This window comes from Pseudorca crassidens, chromosome 16, assembly GCF_039906515.1.
Source record: "Pseudorca crassidens isolate mPseCra1 chromosome 16, mPseCra1.hap1, whole genome shotgun sequence".
In the NCBI taxonomy this organism is placed as follows: Eukaryota; Metazoa; Chordata; class Mammalia; order Artiodactyla; family Delphinidae; genus Pseudorca; species Pseudorca crassidens.
Window position 1 is genome coordinate 12,382,197 of NC_090311.1, and position 16,198 is coordinate 12,398,394.

Below are 16,198 nucleotides of genomic sequence, written 5' to 3' on the forward strand. Positions count from 1 at the left end.
AGTGGAGAAAGGACAGCCTCTTCAATAAGTGCTGTTGGGAAAACTGGACAGGTACATGTAAAACTATGAGATTAGATCACTCCCTAACACCATACACAAAAATAGGCTCAAAATGGATTAAAGAACTAAATGTGAGGCCAGAAACTATCAAACTCTTAGAGGAAAACATAGGCAGAACACTCTGTGACATAAATCACAGCAAGATCCTTTTTGACCCACCTCCTAGAGAAATGGAAATAAAAACAAAAATAAACAAATGGGACCTAATGAAACTTCAAAGCTTTTGCACAGCAAAGGAAACCACAAACAAGACCAAAAGACAACCTTCAGAATGGGAGAAAATATTTGCAAATGAAGCAACTGACAAAGGATTAATCTCCAAAATTTATAAGCAGCTCATGCAGCTCAATAACAGAAAAACAAACAACCCAATCCAAAAATGGGCAGAAGACCTAAATAGACATTTCTCCAAAGAAGATATACAGACTGCCAACAAACACATGAAAGAATGCTCAACATCATTAATCATTAGAGAAATGCAAATCAAAACTACAATGAGATATCATCTCACACCAGTCAGAATGGCCATCCTCAAAAAATCTAGAAACAATAAATGCTGGAGAGGGTGTGGAGAAAAGGGAACACTCTTGCACTGCTGGTGGGAATGTGAATTGGTACAGCCACTATGGAGGTTCCTTAAAAAACTACAAATAGAACTACCATATGACCCAGCAATCCCACTACTGGGCATATACCCTGGGAAAACCATAATTCAAAAAGAGTCATGTACCAAAATGTTCATTGCAGCTCTATTTACAGTAGCCCGGAGATGGAAACAACCTAAGTGTCCATCATCGGATGAATGGATAAAGAAGATGTGGCACATATATACAATGGAGTAGTATTCAGCCATAAAAAGAAACGAAATTGAGCTATTTGTAATGAGATGGATAGACCTAGAGTCTGTCATACAGAGTGAAGTAAGTAAGAAAGAGAAAGACAAATACCGTATGCTAACACACATATATATAGAATCTAAGAGAGAAAAAAAAATGTCATGAAGAACCTAGGGGTAAGACAGGAATAAAGACACAGACCTACTGGAGAATGGACTTGAGGATATGGGGAGGGGCAAGGGTGAGCTGTGACAAAGTGAGAGAGTGGCATGGACATATATACACTACCAAATGTAAAATAGATAGCTAGTGGGAAGCAGCCGCATAGCACAGGGAGATCAGCTCGGTGCTTTGTGACCACCTAGAGGGGTGGGATAGGGAGGGTGGGAGGGAGGGAGACGCAAGAGGGAAGAGATATGGGAACATATGTATATGTATAACTGATTCACTTTGTTATAAAGCAGAAACTAACACACCATTAAATAAATAAATAAATAAATCCACTCATGCTGCAAAAAAATACTAATGACATGTCTGTATGTTATTTTAGAGAGAATCTTTTCAACATACAATGTTAGGTGAAAAAGCAAGATGTAAAACAGTGTGTGTTATAGTTCATTAGCAAGTGTTTTCTTCTTCATTTTAGAGGAGAAAAAAGCATATCCAAAAAAATGTAAGAATATTTTAGAAAGAATATACAAAAGTTTTCGCAGTGCAGGATGGGGCCTTTGGGAATGCGACAGAAGGTCTGCTTGGGAGACTCCTTTTTATTGCATACCCTTTTGCGTGGTTTTATTTTGTAATTATGTGCATGTTTTATATATATATATATTTGGCTGCATTGGGTCTTCATTGCTGCACGTGGGCTTTCTCTAGTTGCGGCGAGAGGGGGCTACTCTTCATTGTGGTGCGTGGGCTTCTCATTGCAGTGGCTTCTCTTGTTGTGGAGCACGTGCTGTAGGCACGTGGGCTTCAGTATTTGCAGCACGTGGGCTCAGTAGTTGCAGCACATGGGCTCTAGGGCACGGGCTCAGTAGTTGTGATTCATGGGCTTAGTTGCTCTACGGCATGTGGGATCTTCCCAGACCACGAAATGAACCTGTGTCCCCTGCATTGGCAGGCAGATTCTTAACCACTGCACCACCAGGGAAGTCCCTTATGATTTTTTTAGAGAGAAAAAAACATGTTAAGAATTGAGAGAATCAGTGAGCCAACTTATTGACATTCATTCCTCTTTGTATTTTCCACTCCTGTGCATTGAGTTAATATTTAAACATGAACAAATTCAATCTTTTTTACTTGCCAATCATTCTAATTAGGATACTTTTGGCTGCAAGAAACAGAAAACCTGATTCAAAGTGATTTGTAAATGAGAAAGGTATTATCTCTTGTAATAAAACTCCAGAAATATGGCAGTTTCTGGGTTGGTTGAATCTGTGGTTCAACAGTGTTACCAAAGTCTCAGCTTGTTTTTTGTCTCTTTGCTTTACACATCTGTTTCATCTTGTTCTCCTCATGGTTGTAAGATGATTTTTACTCAAGCCTAGGTTTCCCTTAGTCTGATTGGGTTACCTTGGATCACTTGTCTACCTTTGAACCAAAGACCATCCATCCCTAAGGAATGCCATAAGCTGAATGACTTAGACTAATCATTAAAGTGAAATGTAGGGGAGTCAACCAGTGCATGCCCACTGCATGCTTTCAGCCTAGATCATTGATAAATAGGGTACCTTTCACTAGTGTTTCCTGCTGTTGCCTTTAGCTGATGATGTAGTCATTTAAAAGGGCATATTAAGTGCCTGTCATACAATATGGTCCATTGAATCCCTGTCTAGTTAATGTTGAGTATCTTCCCATGTTCTTTTGTATGATTTATAGCATTTTATCTTTATGTGCTTTTAACCCCATGCTAGGAAGACTATAACTGATAGTGGCAGGGCTTTTGTTTTCTGATGTTGGGTTTTTATGTTTTAATTGATGCCTTTATGAATTGTTTCCTAAAATAATTTATTTTTTAGTGCTTCAGTTCATTAGACTAATCATTTCTCTCTAATTGATGCACTGAAAAATAACTTATTTTCTTTTTCAGAATAAGTTTTACATCGAAACCAAGCTTAACAGAGACTTAAAAGATGATCTTATAAAGCTGTTTACGGAACATGTTGCAGAAAAGCACATTTACAGCCTAATGCGTAAGTAATTAATCTTACGGGGATGACATAACAGTAGCAGTGTTTTGGGGTTTTTTTTTTTGAATCAAAGAGCATTGGCATCTAAACCCCAATGTTGATGTCTTCTGAATCTTGTAGTGATCATAAAGCCCACTTCTATACAGAGAGACACTGAGGAATCGAAAATGTGACATGAAGATCACCCAGTGAGCTGGGAGCAGCCAGGTCATTGGACAGTGCCTTCATATCTGGCATGATACTTGCTGCCTTTTTTTTTCTCTGACATTGGGGGAAATATTAAGGAGTTCACCCGTAACTTTGTTACTGGTAATTCTAGAAGGAGTGTAATGTTAATATCTTTGAAATGGTAGCACAGTATCCTCTCAGTTTACTTATTTGTACTAAAAAAAAAAGGTAGATGACAATTAAGCTTGTGAGAAAGTAAATCCTAAGTTAAATAAAGCATATGAGAATTAAACATATGTAAAGTACCTAGCACCTGTTACATGCTCAATAAGTATTTTCTTCCCTCTCTCAAGCTACTTCTCCCTCAAATTCCCATTTTCTTTTCCTTAAAAGGGGAGTTCAACTGGAAAATTTTACTTTTAAAGACTTTTCCTACAATGAATTTTAAGTGGAGAGGATTTTAGTGAAATGTTATACCTTCTTAACCTTACCTTTTGTTACTGAATGTGATTATTTTTCAGTTAATTCATCCCAAATTAATTTATGTACATTTTACGTATAACTTAACCTGTGAATTTATCATTTCCTTATAGCTATCAAATTTGACATAGGTGGTTATAGTTATGTAGAAGTTGTTTGCAAATGTATATATTTGACCACATAATGAATGTGTGATTGAACATAAAGAGTTAGTGGAAACAACACTTACTGAAAACCAAACAATCGGTCAAAAAGGAGGAGGAAGATGGATTAATAGAGATAGATAGGGTTTGGGGTACATGTTGAAATTAGAGAGAACCTTGAGTAGAATAGCCTCTAAAAACCTAAAATTTAGAATTTCAATTTTTAAACATGACATTTTAAAATATGATTTTTCTGCAATGCCTAGCATTGCAAATGTAATTCACGTTGCATGTTTGAAACTACAGAAATCATTGTTGGCCAAGTGAGATGGTGTTTCCATTTTTTAAAAGGTGGGGATAGAAGAAAACAACTTATATAATTTTACAAGCTGGCTTAGATGAAAATTATGCCAAGTTTCATGGGTATTTGGTTAGTAAATTACAGGTCTTTGAGAGATGAATTAAAAATGAGCCGTTTTGAGTCAGTAGTATCTGTCATATTCATTAAATGATGGAGTTCGTTTATATATGTTTTGTCTAGAGGAAGTATTTGTATCCATTTAACATATTTTAATAATATTTTTGTGTGACCATAGATAACCTAAAAGAAAACTGACTCTGTTGTCATGTTTAGTCAGGATCACATGGTTAGACAGTGTGATCTCTTGCCTTTACCTTTAGTAAGAAAAAGTACCTGCAGTTGTAGCATTTGGGAAAGTGAGTTTCTGACTCTGATCTCAGTTACTAGAATTACTAATAACATGTCTCAGAAAAATTCCAAGAGCCTCATATATGGGTGATTTGGGGGAAAGGGAAATGATTGAGGGAGTTAGAGAATATTTCATTCCCCAAATGTAAATCTTTTGAATCGTGACGTTAATGGGAAGTATTTATAGCTCACTCACTAAGTACCATGAATACTGTTGCTTTTAGAAAGCTTTACTTATTTTCAGAACCTCCATCAGTTGAATCACTTCCGTTCATGTTTCAACAGATACGCACATATCTACTTGTTAGATTGAGCTCTACTGCACTGGATTAAAAAAAAAAATCTTTAGTGTACAACTACTTGGTTTGCCCTCTTGGGCTGTTCTTTTCTTGCCCTTGTTTATTACCCTTCAGTCTTTGGGAGAAATAGTGATAGAAAGTGAAACCTTGACAATCAATAAAGTGTTGTATCATTTTTATAACCCATTTCCTCTCTATTTCAGCTTTACTTTTAGAAGCCCAGTCAACACCATTTCAGGTCACACCTTCAACTATGGCAAATATTGTGAAAGGCCTGTACACTCTCAGACCAGGTAAACATTCATCATTTCTTTAGGGGTTGGACTTGTTTGTTTGTTTATGGCACTTCCAGCCCTATCTGTGAGAGGATAGTGTTTCTATGTGTTTTCTGAGGTCTAATGGTATTTGGATTTGTTATAGCAAAAAAATTGAGTATATACTCATCATTGTGAAATGTAAACTCAGGACCTCACTTGGAAATCTTTCTATGCTAGTGAAAACCAACTAGTTTGGGGAATACAAAAATAGTTTGTAGGAGACACTTTAGATAAAGTCGAATCTTATGTCTGGCATTAATCTCTTTTTTTGTTGTGAGGTTCTTCTTCACTTCTACCCCACGTTGCAAATATGCACGGGCGTACACATTCACAACTCCATCTTGTTAGGCCTATTATATAACTTACAAGGAATCTAGAAGTGTTGGTAAAGTTACAGTCATTTCATAAGGATAGTTTGAGGAGAAAGATAGTCAGAATAGCAGAACCAAAAATCAAAGATCACTGTATTCAAAGGCATGGTTTGTAAATTATCTTAATGTATCTGTCTTATAATAAAAACATTGTGGGGCTTCCCTGGTGGTGCAGTGGTTGGGAATCCGCCTGCCAGTGCAGGGGACACGGGTTTGAGCCCTGGTCCGGGAAGATTCCACATGCTGCAGAGCAACTGGGCCCTTGTGCCACAACTACTGAGCCTGCGTTCTAGAGCCTGCGAGCCACAACTACTGAGCCCTCATGCCACAATTACTGAAGCCCATGCACCTAGAGCCTGTGCTCCGCAACAAGAGAGGCCACCGCAATGAGAAGCCCGCTCACTGCAATGAAGAGTAGCCCCTGCTCGACGCAACTAGAGAAAAGCCCGCACACAGCAGTGAAGACCCAACGCAGCCAAAAATAAATAAATTAAAAAAAAAAAAAAACCCATTGTGAATTTAAAGGACTCTCAAGATGCTTTTGTATGTATCTTTCTGTTTTTAACCCAGAGCCTCAAACTTAGCATAGTTGTCTAGCCAATTAAAAAATGTCCGTAGGAGAGAGATTGCAGAAGGTCAGGGTAGAAAATCATTTTTCAGTGTAGAAACTTAAGGTTTGCTTTTTTGACAGCAATTATCTTTTTATGAAATTCTTTTGTCATTTGAGGATTGAATGAAATAAAACGTGATCTAAAGAGCTTAACATAGTACCTGATAATGTAATGAGCATGCTAATATTAACTGTTGTTACTACTATTCAGTTGGGTCCAGTGGTTATTTTATTTTAATTAATTGATGTCTGAATAGTTTACTTACTTAATTTAAAAGATATATCAGAATTCAGCTTGCTAAAATGGAAACCAGTTTAAAACTGATACTAGGGGTAGACTGTGATACCCAGAAGTACCGTCTTTCTCGGGCTACTTTCAGCAGTTAGTGACTTCTAGAGTAGTCAGATGTAATGTTACTTAAATTTGGATCAGTTCTTGCTCTGTTCTTCATAATTTTTAGACAAATTATTCCTATAATTATTTATATAAAGTAGCAAAAGTGTTGCATGTGTCCAATAAACTGATATATTTCTTTTTCCAGTTTCTTAGAATTTTGAATTTCATTTTACTAAATGTGATGAAAATAGCTCATGAGTTTTTCTTTTAGTGCTGGCTTATGAATGATTTTTTTCTTTTGGAAGACATCCAAATACAGTATGACAGATTTCTAAATTCTCCCTCCCAAGTGGGCAGCTTTATCAGCTCTGGCTTTTATCATAAGTAACAAAATTACAGAATAAAACTAGTCATTAAGGGTAGAAAAACTTATAGATGCTTCTTTATCTAAATGCTATTTTTATCCAGGTTTGAGCTCTTGTAATAGGTTTCATACTACTTGTGAGGAGAATTCTGTATTTGAGAACTGTCCTTTTGAAAAGGTGAATTTTATCACAGACTAACCTTTTGCTGTCCTAGCTGTTTTCTGAGATACTATTAAACATACTTTGACGTTTACTTGTCTTGCCCGGGCCCAAAGCAGATTTATTCACCTGACAGATTATGGTTAAACTATTTTAAAAGTTGAATTTTAAATGTAAAAGTTTCTTTCATTGCAGTAGTTCTTAAGTGCTGATTTTTATATAATGAATGCATCTGAATCACCCAAAAAAGTTTGTTAAACTGTAGATTCCTGGGCCCTAATCCTTGGAGATTCTGATAACATCTATTATTTACATGTGTTTCTACCTAGTGTTTAGAAGCTCAGTCTAGGAATAGTTCCCATCATCCCATGCTGCACTTCTTCATTTAATACATGCACTTTTCATTGTTTCTTTATCTTTATTTTATGCCTGGTGTTCCATAAAATGTCAAACTGGTTTGACTCCTTGCCAACTCTGACTGATGGGTTAGTGGTTCCCCAGGGCACTGAGTTGAGACTCTTTCTAAAGCCACATTTGAACTGAGCTTGAAGGAGGGACACTATTGAGAACATTTTGACATGAATTTGTACAAAGCGTGAGTGGATTGGCCTTGGTGGTTGTTTGTGGTGTTGGTTTTTTTTTTTCCCCCATCTCTAATTTAGCTATTCTTTTGGGCATTTTTTTTTTAACTTGCCAATGACCCAGCATTGCATAGCATTAAATGTGTTTTTTTCAGATTTAGAATTATTTACTTAGATTACAGTTTTTAAAATGAGCATGCTGGATTAAATAGAGCATTGACATTTTATGGGTTTTATTTATGGGTTTTATATATATACAGCCAAGATGTTTCCAAAAGATAAAATTTGAAAGGGCTCGATTAAAAGAATCCAAAAGGGCATAGAGATGGGCAGTATTTATATTTAGTGCTCACTGAGTAGGGGAAGAGTATCTGATCTGTTAAAACGCTTTATAATAAAGATACGAATTTATCTTTGTCATGTCTGATGCACATATTTTCCTTAGACTTCTCTTTGTCTTTTTATTTTGATGAATAAATGTTTATTTTTCTGTAGGTTATTCTGTTGATCTTTTATCTTTTCCTTAATAATTTGATAACCATTTAATTCTGTTTTCTTTCACTGTTATATATGTTTAATTTGCTGTAATTTAATGTGAGTCAAAGTAGGTTTATATTTTAAAAGTACTTACCAGTTATCTCTCCCATCTCCCTCCGCATTTTTGAGGTACTTTTTTTATATGTCTGCTTACTACCACATGTACTATTCTATTTTTAGGCCAGTGTATTGTTTTAATTAACGCTTTATAGGGCTAAGTATTTCCACCAAATCCCTTCCCTCCAAGTCCCCTCCTGCTCAGAATTCTTTGGTTATTTCATTCATGTTTTCTTCCATATTTAGAATTTTTGATAAGTTTCCTTCAAAAATTCTCTAGGGCTTTTTGTTAATGTTGTTAAATCATAAAAAATATAAAAATATCCACTTTCTGTAAATTCTATTTAGAAAGGAAACTTAACCTCTTTATCAGAAGGGGTTGCACTAGTTTTTTTCCCCATTTTAAGTTTGGTTTAATACATAATCTTGTTCTTTGGGAAGAAAACTTTCCCTTTTCTACTTAATGTAATTTGTCTATACGATCTCCTTAATGAATCTTTTCCTTCCCTCACAGAGTGGGTTCAGATGGCTCCGACTCTGTTTTCTAAATTTATTCCAAACATTCTCCCTCGTGCAGTGGAGTCTGAACTTTCTGAATATGCTGCTCAAGATCAGAAACTTCAAAGAGAACTTATACAGAATGGTTTTACAAGGCAAGTTTTCTTTTCCTTTTGTGACAAAGTATGTCCATTTCCTTTGGCTTGGCAGGGGAGGGATGCCAGCGTTCTTAGAATGGGAGATGGCTGTGCGAGAGTCAAGGTGGTGTTGCTGGGAGAGGTGGTGAGCTCCCTCTGTGGAAGTGCTGAAGCTGGGTTTTGATTTTATGGGAGCTGCTTCACTTAAGTGGAGTTTGAAGAAGGGATTTCTCATTGGGTGGGCAGTTAGGCTGGACAGCCTCCAAAGAGCTCTTCCAACTTTGATCTGCTTATACTAGTTTTGAATATTTGGAAAAACCTTGTAGAAATTTTATGATCAGTTATAATGTACATTTATGACTAAACTAGCAAATGATTTTATGACTAAACTAACAAATGATATTGTAACTAAACTGGTAAAGAGCCTTCAGATTCTGTTTTTCATATTTCCATTTTCCCCCTAAATTCTAGTTGTTTCTTCTTAAAAAGTAGGTTATCACTTAAATGTGTCCACAAAATTTGCCTCCCTCGATTTTTTATTTTTTAAAAAATTTTCTCCTGTTTATTTTTTATTTTTGGCTGCGTTGGGTCTTTGTTGCTGCGTGCAGGCTTTCTCTAGTTGTAGCAAGCGGGGGCTACTCTTTGTTGCGGAGTGCGGGCTTCTCATTGCAGTGGCTTCTCTTGTTGCGGAGCATGGGCTCTAGGCGCGCAGGCTTCAGTAGTTGTAGCATGTGGGCTCAGTATTTGTGGCGCACGGGCTTAGTTGCTCTACGGTATGTGAGATCTTCCTGGATCAGGGATCGAACCCACGTCCCCTGCATTGGCAGGCGGATTCTTAACCACTGTGCCACCAGGGAAGTCCAGCCTCCCTTGATTTTGCTATAAACACTTTGCTAATTTTTCTAAAATTTGCAATTCAGTATCACGGCTTTATCAAAGAGCATATTTTCAACCAAAATTATGTAAAAATTCTGTGATTCCCTATGGGAAAGCACCCTGTTGTGTCACCAAATCATTAAAGGGTACAGTAGTACTTTTTTTTGTTTGTTTATTTTTGTTTTTTTAATATCTTTATTGGAATAAGTAGTACTTTATAGTTTCATAATCCTGGCCCTCTCCTTAGCACTTTTACGTATCTTCTCTTATTTGAATCCCTCGCCATTAAAGGAAGAAAGTTGTAGAAAGGAAGACACCTGGGTTCCTCACTGAGGCATAGTTGTGACCACAAGGAGTAGGTTGGGTATTGACTCACTTATCTGGCTGGGGCAGAGGGTGGACACTGTCTTTCATAGACTCTGAGGCCATGCTCATTCTCAGAATACCAGCCTTGATCAAGATCACTGTTCCTAAGTTTCTAATTTCAGCACAGGTTAGGAAAGAAAGCAGATAATTTGTTCTCTGTTGACCCATGGATTGGCATTTATTCCCTTTTTGTCCTGGTGGCATCTTTATTCATGTGGTAGAGGGAGCACTGAGTAATCCATGGGTCATTACTCCCCTCACTGGCAGCTCACACTGGAAAGGTTCAGTCAGCCATCACAGGGAAGCTGTGTAGACAGGCCTGCTAACCCTGCCTTTCCTATTTCAAGGAAAGGCCAGTGGGAGATTCTGCATGTAAACAGCTGACTTCTCTCCCTGATGTCCGGTGGTCAGGGGTCTCCTGACATCAATTGTAATATTTCTAACAATTATTTTCATACACTGAATGAGGCCACTTAATGCTATAGTAATTTTACTCGTTCATTTTTGAAGAGCTGATATATTTATTTATAGGGTTTTTTTAAAAAAAGGTATAAAAAGTACATACTGAGAAGTTTTATTCCCACCTGTCTCCTTGTCTCTCCCAGCTTTTAGGCAGCTGTTTTTATTAGTGTCTTATGATTCCCTCCAGTGCTTATTTTATATAGATATAATCGAATACAGTATATATTCTTATTTTTATTCCTTTCTTACACATTTCATTGTGTAGATGTACTATAACTTATTTAACCTGTCCCCCGTAGATGGCAACCTGAATTATTTCCAGTCTTCTGCTGTTACAGAGAGTGCTGCGTGTGTAACTTTGTACCTGTTGTCAGTACGTTTGGAGAATAACTCCCTTAAGTTAGATTGCAAGGTCAAGAGTAAATGCAGCGGTAATTTTGATTAAATTGGCAAATTGCCCCCCATAGGGGATTGTGCCATTTTGCATATCCACTAGCAAAGTTTAAAAGTGCCTGTTCTTCATGGCCTTGCCTAGAGTATGTTGTTACACTTTGAATTTTTGCCAATCTGGCAGGTGAAAAATAATTAGTCAGAGTTGGTTTCGTTTGCATTTCTCTTATTATATGAGTGAGGCTGAGCATATTTTCATATGTTTTATTTCTTTTCCTGTAAACTGTTTCTGGTTTTCTCATTTTTCTATTTGATGGTTCGTCTTCTTTTCCTGGTTTCTAGGAGCTCTTTCTATAGTGAGGAGATTGATTGTTTGCCCAAGATAAGAGTTATTTTTCTCAGTTTCTTTTGACTTCGCTTATGGCGGTTTTTTGTTTTATTTGAAGTCATGCAGACTTTTTTTACTTTATGTAGCTAACTTTATCAGGTTTTTTTCTGTGTGGCTTATGTATTTGGAATTATAGTTAGAAGTTTTTCCTTAGACGTTTTTAAATAAATGCAGAATACATTGAGTATACCTCTTATGTTTTCTCCTAGGCTCACCATAATTTTGAAGTCTTTTATGCTTTTTCTCATGTTTTATTTGAATGTTTGCTTTTAATTTTAGAGATGAGCTTACTGATGCCTTTAACAAATAAACAGCCTTCTGAAAACTTGTATTTCTGTGAAGCAGTGTAGGAAGATAGCTCTTGTAGATTTCTCTGAACATCTTGAATTCACCTTCCAGAAGAATGTGTGGAACTATTTAAACATATCCAGAGAGTTTTTTTTGTTTTTTTTGTTTTTTGCGATACGTGGGCCTATCACTTGTTGTGGCCTCTCCCGTTGCAGAGCACAGGCTTCCAGATGCGCAGGCTCAGTGGCCATGGCTCACGGGCCCAGCCGCTCCGTGGCATGTGGGATCTTCCCAGACCGGGGCACGAACTCGTGTCCCCTGCATCGGCAGGCGGACTCTCAACCACTGCACCACCAGGGAAGCCCCAGAGATATTTTTGTAATCCTAATTTTGGAACTGGAATAAGAGAACAGGGTGCAGGACTGTTTGGTGTGTAGCTGCTTGGGATGACTGACTCCATAAATAGTCTCATTTAACATTGCCTTTGAAGGACTAGCCTAGCACTGTTCTGACAAGGCCAAGTTGGTCATATTCAGGGAAACGCCTTGGACTTTTGGTGTAAATATGAACTTTTGTTTCTCTTAGTGGAATTCTTTCATATGAAATTTAAATGCTAGTATTCCAAAACTTGATAAAATTAAAATGTTTTATTTTACAAACTGAATTGAGCCATTTCTAGAATTAAGCTAACAAATTATTATACATTTACTATGAGGATTAAAGGCTGCCTCGTGACTTATTCTGATGGGTGCTTTGCACAGAGTAGGCCCTGCTTTACCTGACATTCTGGACTCATGCTGGACTGGCTCAGACTGGTCAGAAAGGGTGTGCCTGCACCATATACTTAGCAACTGAAGACAGTTTGCCTGTGCTTCCAGCACTTGTGTATGGACCTTCCATATTCTGCCCTGCCAAACTTGATGCTGCCTTTGACCATTATTTGGCTAGGATTGTTTTGGAAGAAATGATGTCCACTGATGCAAAAATATAGTCTAAGCTATCTAACAAAAATTCTGTTACTGGCTATCCTGATATGAGCAGTCATTTTATGGTTTGTATCTAGCCAATCACATGATTCCTGTTCAGCTTTGCAAACTATTTTTTTATTTAAGGCTGTGTTCCATTTATGTGATATAGGGAGTGAGCAGCGCACAGCTTTAATGTGGATGGCACAGAGAAAGTCTTTGAAATGTTTTGAAATAATATGTGAATATTATCAAATATATCCTCTTTTGCAGTTAATGGACAGATTCTCGTTTGGGCTGGAGTTTATGTGAAACATCTTTAGGTTCATGGAAATATAGCGTGGAGTTATTTCAAAGCTAGAAGTAACGTACAAGCTAAGAGCAATATTTTCTTTTTATGTATTACCTGCATAATTGAATTGCTTATTGGGGGAAGGGCAGGTTGGTGTTTGTTGTCAAAGATTACATTATGGAAGATAAGCTCGTTTGAGAACGTCTAGCATGCAGTCTCTCAGATGGAGCATCCTCATTCAGACCAGCCTATGGGCCTCTTCAGAGGGTCTACCAGATAGCTTTTAAAGGCAAGTAAAATGTTCTTGCTGAGTGATTGTTACCTGGATTTCTGGAACAAAATAGAACCTTGTTAGGAGTATTATTGGTCTTTTAGCTGAGAGGGTCACTCCTAGCTGAGAGGATTGGGGCTTTTTCATTTAGTAGCAGGGGTCTGGTTTTGAGGGCAGCTTATAGCTTTCTAGACTTGTAGCATTATTAGGTAATGTCTCTGGCAGCCCCTCGCATGCATACACCACACTTACATTCTTTGTGCCTTCTGTTGTTTTCACATCTGCATTTTTCTCCTGTTATTTTTGCATGTTCCATTTTTTAAAAAATTTTGGGGGGTGGGAATGAAGGCTGTCTGTAGAAGTTGAGGTTCCAGATACAAGGTCCATCCTGTATCTTCCTTTTTGCTCAGCATTAACTTACTTGTTTCAGAATATTTGGTGAATGCTACTGTGATGATACTAGTGTAAGACTCTCAGCAGGCTTTGGCCAGATACTGTGTTAACAATAGAGGTGTTTAAAAGCAGTATTAAGGCGGATCTGTTTAGGGCTCTTTAGGCTGTCTAAAGCTAGTTTGTGCTAAGTTTTCCTCCAAATGCTCAGCCTAGAGAAGAACCCTGCAGAGACCCTTTGGTGTGTTCTCTTCCTGCCGGTCCTTAAGACTCCTCACCCAGCTCAGCAAGAGGTTTCTGTCCTGGTCTTGAGTGTAACCAGAGAAAGAAAGTGGGAAACTTTGGTAATCTGGAGGATTACACAAAAGCATGAAATAATTACTTGGGCTGCATTTTAATCCATCTGTAGAGGCTGTTTATGAATTATTCACTTATTAATTCAGCAGATATTTTGTATTTTCTATTATGTGCTAGATGCTGCTCTAGGTACTGGGTGAGCAAGACAGGCAGAGTTCCTGTTTTTATGGAGCTTATGCTCTGCTGTTGGGAGTTAAGTAACAAACGTGTGAACAGATTATTTCAAGTAATAATAAGTGCTAGGCAGAAAATGAAACAGATTATGGGATAGAGAGTGAGTGACCAAGGCATGCATGAGGGGCTGTTCCAGCTAACTTGGTGATGTAATGCCCCTAAGGAGGAGAATTCCAGCTAAACGTAAGGAGATAGCCATGTGGCTAACTCAGGGGAAGAGTGTTGCAGGCAGAGAAAGTAGTAAGTGCAGAAGTGCTAACATGTCCAAGGGACAGAAAGAGAGCCAGAGTGGCTGAAGTATAATGAACAGGGGTAGAAAATGAGCTTGAAGAGGTAGGCAGGAGCCATATCTCACAGGACTGGGAAAATGATTTTTTATATATATAAATTTATTTTATTTATTTATTTATTTCTGCCTGCATTGGGTCTTCGTTACTGCGTGTGGGCTTTCTCTAGTTGCGGCGAGCGGGGGCTACTCTTCGTTGAGGTGCGTGGGCTTCTCCTTGCAGTGGCTTCTCTTGTTGCGGAACACGGGCTCTAGGTACGCGGGCTTCAGTAGTTGTGTCTCACAGGCTCTAGAGCGCAGACTCAGTAGTTGTGGCGCACGGGCTTAGCTGCTCCGCGGCATGGGGGATCTTCCCGGACCAGGGCTCGAACCCGTGTCCCTTGCATTGGCAGGCGGATTCTTAACCACTGCGCCACCAGGGAAGCCCTGGGAAAATGCATTTGAATTGACTTTCTTTAACTGTGATGGAAAGCCACTGAAGGGCTTTAATCAGGGGCATGAAATAATCTTATGTATGCTTTTACATAAGATTGCTCTGGCTCTTGTCTGGACTAATACTAAGGCTCTTGCAGTGGTGTAGGGGAGAGATGATAGTGGTTTGGATTGGGATTGTAGCCATGGGGCTGAGGAGTGGTTGGTTTTGGATTATGTGCTGGGACAGAATGCTCCAGAGTGAGGGAAAGAGAGGAATCAAGGATGAGCTAGAATTTTGGCCTGAGTAATTGGACGGGTGGTGGTGTGATTTATTGAAGAAGTCTGAGGAAAGAGTGGGGATGGAGTGCATTCTGGCCGTGGTAAATTTGCAGTAGATGGAAGTCGTCCAAGTGACAGTGGCTGTGAGGCAGTTGGACCTACAAGCCAAAGTGTCAGGAGGAAATCAGAACTGGTGATAGAAATCTGGGAGCCATTGGCATATGGATCGTATTTCAAGTCACAGGACTGGTGTGACTGCTGTCCTAGACGAAGGAGAATTTTACATGGTGAAGAAAAAGTGGCCAAGGACGGAGTGTCGGGCAGAGCTCGGAGTGTTTCAGGAAGGAAGAGGTCAACTGTGTAGATGTTGCTAAGAGACCGGGAAAGAAAAAGCTAGTGGATTGGTTATTATTACTCATTACTTAAGCATTTTAGTCATTTGTCTGAGAAACAAAAATAGGATTTACAGATAGCATAGGACTTAATCAGACCTCTATTTTATTATCTCTAAAGTGGAACTAGAAATTCTGTGGGTGTTTAAGATGAGCTGGTTATTCTCTGTAAAGGTTCACGTTCTTCTGTCTGCAAGAAGGATATTCATGTCCATTAAGATTCTGAGATTTTTCAGAAGCTTTAAGCAGTTTCTGGTCCCGTAATACAGCTTTTAGCGGAAGATTTTGAATTTTTCTATTCCATATTTGAAATTTGCCCTGTTATATGCAGGTCACCAGGGATGTCGATCGTAGAGCCCAGGTTTGTCTTCAAAGATGTTTTAGTCAATCGATTTCTAGGACCCAGGGTAAACCATCTTTATAGATAGTCCTTCCTTTATTTAATAGCTTTCTATATTTAAAAGATAGCACCTTTTAGCTAAGAATATTCAGGTTATAAATGACTCAGCTACTGTTGTAAGTTTAATGTCTGTTTTAAAATAGGTTGTTAGCATTGAAATACCTGCTCTACTTCCATTGTCAATTTTGCCAATTCATTTCTCCTGCTTTGTTGTGTGAAGCTATCAGTCAGTTCTGTTGACTCCCTCTTCTTTTTTTTAATCCCCAGAGGTGACCAGTCCCGGAAGAGAGCTGGGGATGAGTTGGCTTATAGTAAGTAATGATGTTCCTTACCATCCTTGATGGTTTTGTGATGT

The 16,198-nt window shown here is 38.2% G+C and overlaps 1 protein-coding gene across 3 annotated transcripts in view; it reads left to right on the forward strand.

Annotated features, from left to right (window-relative positions):
• CACUL1 (CDK2 associated cullin domain 1) overlaps positions 1 to 16,198 on the forward strand; it is a 73,899-nt gene that overhangs the window by 47,150 nt on the left and 10,551 nt on the right. The window contains exons 5-8 of one of the 3 annotated variants that reach the window (XM_067709266.1): positions 2,986 to 3,088; positions 5,088 to 5,177; positions 8,733 to 8,871; positions 16,111 to 16,154. In XM_067709266.1, the coding sequence (XP_067565367.1) occupies positions 2,986 to 3,088; positions 5,088 to 5,177; positions 8,733 to 8,871; positions 16,111 to 16,154 (376 nt within the window). Of the gene's footprint in view, positions 1 to 2,985; positions 3,089 to 5,087; positions 5,178 to 5,865; positions 7,138 to 8,732; positions 8,872 to 16,110; positions 16,155 to 16,198 lie in introns of those variants that run through there. The other 2 variants (XM_067709265.1, XM_067709267.1) reach the window with 2 other exon arrangements.